Source organism: Gorilla gorilla, chromosome 14, assembly GCF_029281585.2.
Source record: "Gorilla gorilla gorilla isolate KB3781 chromosome 14, NHGRI_mGorGor1-v2.1_pri, whole genome shotgun sequence".
NCBI lineage: Eukaryota > Metazoa > Chordata > Mammalia > Primates > Hominidae > Gorilla > Gorilla gorilla.
Window position 1 is genome coordinate 41011685 of NC_073238.2, and position 7612 is coordinate 41019296.

General features: G+C 41.1%; 1 protein-coding gene across 4 annotated transcripts in view; it reads left to right on the top strand.

The window, feature by feature from the left end:
* Window positions 1–3702, top strand: part of WASF3 (WASP family member 3) — a 131279-nt gene extending 127577 nt beyond the window's left edge. For all 4 annotated transcript variants that reach the window (XM_004054285.5, XM_019039893.4, XM_055359720.2 and 1 more), the window contains one exon: window positions 466–3702. In XM_004054285.5, coding sequence (XP_004054333.1) covers window positions 466–623 — 158 coding nt within the window. In that variant the 3' untranslated portion in view covers window positions 624–3702. The remainder of the gene's footprint in view (window positions 1–465) is intronic.
* Window positions 3703–7612: the final 3910 nt, after the last annotated feature.

Genomic DNA, 7612 nt, shown 5'->3' on the forward strand with positions numbered 1-7612 from the left:
GGGTTAGCTGAGAGTGAGTAGCATAGAACACTGTTTCCAAGGCTCTGGATGCTGGTGCTGCCTAGTAGATGTCCTGTGGTGATAGAAATGCTCCAGCCTGCAGCGTCCCAGAGAGTAGCCACTAGCCACATGTCAGTTCATGCTTATAAGGCTATATGTGCCTAGTGGCTGACGTCTGGGATGGTGCAGCTCCACAATTTTCTCTAATGGTGTTCATGTACACTGAAATTAGGAATTTTTAATATTTTAACACATTACTTTGTTACAAAAAAACTTCTCACTTTGAATGCATGTTTTTGCTCATGAAACTTTTAATATTCCCTGAGCTTTTCTCCCCTCAAATTTCTAAAACTTTCTGTCCTTAGTGTCAGTAGAAAAAAAAGTCCAATAGACATATTTGTTCGTTTATCTTTAATTTGGAGCCAGCAAAAGGATGTGATTCTGAACCACGTGTTGTGTCTGCAGGAATTCAACTGAAAAAGGTGCAGGAGCAGCGGGAGCAGGAGGCCAAGCGGGAGCCGGTGGGGAATGACGTGGCCACGATCCTGTCCCGGCGCATTGCCGTGGAGTACAGCGACTCTGACGACGACTCAGAGTTCGATGAGAACGACTGGTCCGACTGAGCAGAGGCTGGCGGAGAGGCCGCGTGTGGGAGCGTGTTGAAGATTTTAAGTGGTCTCTACACCCAAATAGTGGTATTCTAATCCCGTAGCATAGCACCTTTTGTATAAACAATGTGATATTGCTTCTGCACATCCAAAAATTCTGGGTCTTTTCAGTATTTACTGTGTAATACTTAAGTGCCACTAAACATAGCAAATTGTGCTGCACATGAGGAAATAGGCTGTCACTATCACATTGTCCTGAAAACAGCATCTGCTTTCCTCTTGGCCATGAGAGTATTTAGTGCAGTTTGGGTTTACTCTTACTGATCAATATAACTCTGCAGACTTGCTGTGTGTTTGTGAAGCTGCCTGGTGTTAGGTCTCTGCAAGACTAATGAGTATGTCAGAGTGATGTCTTCCAACCAGTAAGTGATATTGTTTCACCGCTTTGGTTTTTCCTTTTGTTTTTTTAAAGGATGTGTTTCTGAAGAAGTTGGTTTTAGAGGGAAAGGTTCAACAGACAGGGAGAATCCAGTGTTTCTGCTTTCAGTTTCTTGGCTTGGTAGCCTCTGAGTGAATCTGAATGCTCTGCTGAATAATTTCATTACCTCTGCACATGCCTGTCAAATATGAAATTGGAAGGGCCCTTTTCAGGCTGGGTTCCCTGTGGGCATTTGCTTAGTAAATGCCTGTTGATGGTTTTTGCAAGAGAATTCAGCAGCTCAACAGTAATGAAAGTGAAGAACAGAGTCCATTTTCCTTCCTGGGGCCATTGGGGATGACACTCAAGATACTTGCCAGCCTCTCCAGTGTGGGCACCAGCCGGCCAGAACGGATGCGAGCAGTCCATGACTCTGGGAACTACACCGCTGAGCTGGGCAGAGCTGCGGCACAGGGCCTGGGCTGCAAAGGAGCCCTGCTCCTTTAGTTTCCTGACAGCTGTGTCCTGAGTGAGCCGCAGGAGTTCTTAGCTCCTCAGCGAGCAACAGAGAGCACTTTAGATGGCACCTTTCGCCACTTGGTCAGAATTTTAAAAGCTTAGGTTTAGGTGAAAGTAGATATTGATAGCTATTCACCTTTCACGGTGCTGGGGCCAGATTAGGGACCACTCCCGTGAGGAGGGCCTTCACCCTGTTCTAGAAGCACACGGTTCTCCTCTCTCCTGTTGTTGGCACATTAAATGATAAAAAGCACCTCATGAGATTCCCTTGATCAGCCCTGCAGCTGTAGTACAGCGCTGTGCCCTCACCTCCACCCTTCCTGTTGTTCCCACGTGGGCAATACCAGGGACCCATGGGGAAACTCAAGAATGACAGCTTCTATATTTTGTAATTCTGGATGAAAGATAACTGTGTTGAACAAACAGGTGCTCCAGGCTTTGATTATAGATACGACTTCAAAAATATGCTAAGACTCTTGACTTATTAAGGACTTTAACCTACTCAACAGTATTTCATATCCATTGTGGTTAGTTACTCAGTTATATTGAGGAGAATCTGGAGCTAAAAGCAGAGATGTTTGAGGTGACGGAATGTGAGCAGGATGGTGATGGGGGTTTTTGTTAAAATGCATCTGAGCAAGTCAGCCAGCCCCGAAGTCCCCTCAGTGTGTGTGTCTCGAGTGGATACCTGTTGGGCTTGTGGGCAGTGATTGTACAGAGCCTGTCCATTGGGTGCAGTCATGTAGATCTGAAGCCCTGAAAAGCCTCATGTCTGCATCCCCTTTCCGAGGCTGCTTCCCTGGTGTGTCTGTTCTCTCCTCTGTCCCAGGTGCTGGGAGCATCCTCTTCAGCGTCTCTTCCTAGAGCTGGTCACCACTAGGCTGTCACTATAAATTCCTTGAATATAAGTAACAGTTATTAATGAGCTTCTAAATTTCTAATTTCTCTCTCTCTTTTTTTTTTTGTTGTTGTTGTTAAAAAGGGCCTACTACATTGGCGTTATTCTTAGGACTTCTGCGACTTTTAAAGTCTTACTTGTCTTTCTTGTTGCTTTTGTATTAGGAGTTCCCCATGTGGGTCTAGAACTCCCCTTTGGTAATGCTTCTTTGTTTTTTTATGGCCCTTCTGTTCTCAGGATGGAGAGAACACAGAAGCTACTATCCATGTCAGGATTTATTCTATTTATATCTTATTACAATAAAATTAGTGGCACTTTATTCATAAATATTCATGAGCCTGTTAATTGTTAGTTGTCTTCCTGTAGCTGAATCAACAAGTTATTTTCAACTCAATTTTATGACTTGCGAAAAAGCTTTTGCCCTGTTGTGTACCATAACCTTTAAAAGAATGGAAAATGACTGAAATCCAATTTAGATTATTTTTAGAGTATTTTTCCAGCAAATTCAATTTATTCTGAAATTTAAATCCAGATCTTTTCTAATATGGTATTACAATGAAAAGAATAAAGAGAAGATTTGAATTTTCAGTTTCATTTTCAAAAACTATTTACCAAAACAAATGGAGAAGAAACATCCAAAAGCACATTTCATTTCTCCAAACTTTGTGTTTTAAATTATAGTTATAAATTGTAAGGTAATTTTAAATTGTCCCTGGTATTATTTCTCCACGTCTGTTTTAGTTTAATGTCTCCTAAGCTTTTCTCTCATAGCGTAGACCTAGGGAAGGGATGGGAAGATTGCCCAGTTCCCGATGGCTGCGCACACAGGAGGCGGCGGAGCACAAGGCAAGTGAGTTTGCACTGTCAGCCCCAGACCGTAAGCTTGGCTACACTGATGTTTTTCTTTACTAAGGATACTATTCAAAAATCAACATTTTCATCTCAGTAAGTTTTTAGAACATCAAAATGTTTTCTGAGCTCCAAGTGGCTAGGTTGTAAAAGTTTTATAATAATTTGCAATTAAAATACATGATACATATTAATCCATTAAAGACTAGTGGGAATGTATCAGCCAGAGTAGCAAGTAATTTTTGTTTTATAAATCATAGTATCTGTCATCTTGCAGTATTACCAATGCTGTTGTAAATTGAATTTAAAGTGGTATTAAAAAAACTGTTAAACAATTTTTATCTGTTTGTATATCTTACTATAGATTATGTACAAGTAACATCTAAATAAAATTACACTTTTAACCCTAAGAGGTTTTGCTTATTAATAACAGTGTTGTATGTTTGGCTTTTTTGGAAGAGAACTTGGTGTTAAGTGGTTTTTTGTTTTTGCTTTTGTTTAGCATTTTCCTTATCAGACAACAGAAGACACTACTTTGGTTTCCATTTAAATTTCTACATAATTTTTGTGTCACCAAGAGTTCAGATTGAATTCCTGAATGACTCGGGGCAGCACTAGTCTGGTAAGAAAGAAAAGGCCATGCTGGGAGTAGGGCAGCCACCTGTTGAGAGGATAGAGCCTGGGGCAAGAGGGTCTTAACCACATTTACTCTTAACGGTAGAAGTGAATAACATGCTGTAGTATGTATGTATTGCTTATGAGATGTTTTCATTTAATCCTTACAATAATCCTTAACATTCTGTTTCATATGTGGGAAAACTAGAGTGAAGCTAAGTTACTCTCTCAGGGACCTTGGTCGATAGAAAACTCAGTTCTGGGGCAGAATCACATGTGGGGGTAATGAGAGTCGAGATTGGGTGGGTAAGTGTGGCCACATGCATCAGAGACAGCCGGACTGGAGGTCAGGCTTCCTGCAGAAGCTGCTTTCAAGTTCCTGATGCACACGGTGTGTACCTGTACCATGGCATGCATCATGTGGTATGATGGCTGGTTCTGTGTGTAGCCTTTCACTAGACTGTGTGTTCCTTGTAGACCTAAGTCATCTTTGCATCCTGGGAGCCTTGGCACAGCACCCGGTCTCCTAGACAATGAGCAGCTGCTTTTTGCATGATTAGATGAGTGGATGGATTCCTGAGTGGTTTTCTTTAGCAAAAAGTAAAGTGCGAGCAACTTTTTAAAACATGGCAAATTCTACCAAATACCTTGACCTTGCATTTCCTCCTTAGTACTTGTCATCTGATGTGTGGCTCCCTCTTTATGGTGTGTATTCCCCACCAGACTGAGCTCTGGGAGGCAGGAAGGGGCCTGTTCTGCTGTATCCTGTGTGTTGAGCACAGTGCCTGGCACTTTCTAAGTTTCAAATAGTTATTTAGGGATTGTTGTTCATAGGGAAAAAGGGGAGGCTTCTTCAACAACTGTTTGTGAGCCTAATAAGATTTTAAATACATGGATATGTGTAAAACACTTGGAAGAGTGCCTGGTGCTAAGCAGACACCCAGTGGATGTGACCCACCTCTTTCGTCTACAAGCCACTGGCTGAAAAAGAGTGGCAGGCTGGGCCCTGCCCTCATGGGGCTCCTCATCTAATGAGAAAAAAGGACATTAAATATTGTCGAATAAGTAATTTAGATCATTTGACATGTGTTGTAGTTTGGGGCAGAATGAGAAGTGCCCAATCTCAGTGGGCCAAGAGAAGCTGAGATTTGAGAATGAACGGAAGTTAGCTCAGGGAAGGGAAAGGAGTTTTTCAGTAGAGAGAACAGCCTGTGCATTCCCTAAGATGGGAAAGACAGTATGGGGTGAGAATGGAACTAAAGTATCGTGGAATGGAAGCACTGAGAGGAAGAAGTGTCATGAGATGGGATACAAAGATGCTGGAAACCTCCCATGCCCAGCATTCGGGATTTAGGGAGCTTTCTGAACCAATAAACCCCACCATGATGACATGTCTGCCATAGCTGCACACCTATTAAAATATTCATATTTACAGCCTATTGGTTTTTTAATTGATCTTGATAGCCTCATGCCTTAGATGGCACTAATATTAGAAAGGATCTTAGGTCCGTTTTATTTATATGTATTTAGAAGGCATCTTAGTGCTCTGCTAGTCTAGCTCCTACCTTTAAAGATGGGGAAAAGGCCATGGCTTCAATTGATGGGGGCTCAAAGCTTGGTCTCTTGACTCTTGAATTTTCAAGAGTTCAAGGTCCTCCTGTTCCACCTTTCAGAGTTAGGTAAATATCCCTCACCCTCTGTTTCATTATGAAAAAAATTAAAATCTACAATAAAGTTGTTCAGTAAACATTCATATACCCCTCTCCATCTGTTCATCAATTCTTATTTCTTATGCATTTCAAAGTAATGTGTATACTTCACCCCTGAATTCTTCAGCATACATATCATTAGAGTTTAATATTTATAATGTAAAATACACTTAGAGTAGGTTCACTGACTCTATTCTGTCATCTGTCATATAATTTGCTCTTAAGCCCGTCTAGTAAATTTTTTATTTCAGACATTGGATTTTTTCACTCTAGAATGTCCTAATGGTTCTTTTTTGTTGTTCATTTATTATAAGCTTATTTTCCTTTACATCTTTGAGCATAGTTATACTGGCTCTTTAAAAATCTTTGCTAATTCCAGCATCTGGAATTTTTTTTTTTCAGGATCAGTCGCTATTGACTATTTTCACTCTTGAGTGCATGCCTAATAGTTTTGGATTGTATTGTAAACTCGGTGAATGATACATTTTAGAGACTCTGGATTCTGTTATGTTCCTCCAAAAAGTACTGATTTTTTTTTTAAAGAAGACAGTTAACATGGCTAGAATTAAACTCTCAATTCCTCCCTGCCCCCATCACCCAGCACACACACAATAGACAATAGCAGAAATTTCTTAAGTTCTTTTAACCTTAGCCAGGCTGTTTGGAGTTTATTTGGCTCACACTTGGTTACAGAATCAAACAGAGACTCAGGCAGTTTTACACAGAATTTTTGGATCCCCCTCTGGCTCTTGTTTGTAGGAACACTTCACTTTCAATCTTCTTTGATCACTTTGAACTTAGCCCTCTCATTTTTTTAAGCCAATAAGATTGTGGGTTAAGTCAGCCAGCCAAGACTGCGGGTTTTCTGTTCAGGCTTAGCTGCCTGCTTGGCAGAACAGGGCCTGCCCTCACCAAAACGCCTTTAATAATCAGAAATGCAAAGCCTTTTTCTTCTGCCAAGCGTCAGCTCCCCTCTCGTGTGTTTCTGGTTTTGATTTCTGTGCAATGCCTTCGATGGCTGTGAGGTGTATTTTGTCCAGTTCATAATTGTTATGTGTAGTGATTTGGTCTGAAATGAGCTAGTTCTCCAGTCCCCGAAGCCTCATTCTATAAATATTTGATGCAACATTTATTTTTAAAAATGTTAATGTAAATTTAAAAATGCAAACTGATGTTTAATACCCAATTACAACAAACGATCAGTGTCTCCATTTTTCTGCCAAGCAAACTTGTGTTTGCAAGGACCCCACAATAAAACTGGTGACATAGTTCTTTAACAAAGTGGTATCCAAGTATTGCATGATGTGATAGGAAACGTGTCTGCATCTTATCTGTGAATCAGAATGTTCTTTAAGGCCAGATGCTGTGGCATGCTTGTAATCCCAGCACTTTGGGAGGCTGAGGTGGGTGGATCACTTGAGGTCAGGAGTTTGAAACCAGCCCGGCCAACATGGTGAAACCCCGTCTCTACTAAAAATACAAAAATTAGCCATGCATGGTGGTGTGCGCCTGTAATCCCAGCTACTCGGGAGGCTGAGGCAGGAGAATTGCTTGAACCTGGAAGGCGGAGGTTGCAGTGAGCAGGGATTGCACTGTTGCGCTCCAGCCTGGGCGACAGAGAGAGACTATGTCTCAAAAATAAAAAATAAAAATAAAAAAACCCAAACCCAGAATGTTCTTTAAACCGTGCAAGCAGAACAGTATGTGAGTCACATGGGCATTAAGACTACTTTAACAAATCGTCAGCCTTACCCCCAGTCTCCATTTTTATGTTCATCAAATAACTTTAATATTTTCACTGAGTTTTATAAATTTAGATTCAGGAATAAATCTATACACATAAAATATTTACTTTTAATTATTGGGGTTCATTTGAATCAAGGGTTCCACTACCTAAAACTTCGTAGCCACTGCCTAGCATCACCACTATGTAAGGGTTCACGTCGTTATGGGACCGTGTACTGTACTCAGATTTTGTGTTCTGTGAAGACAGTCC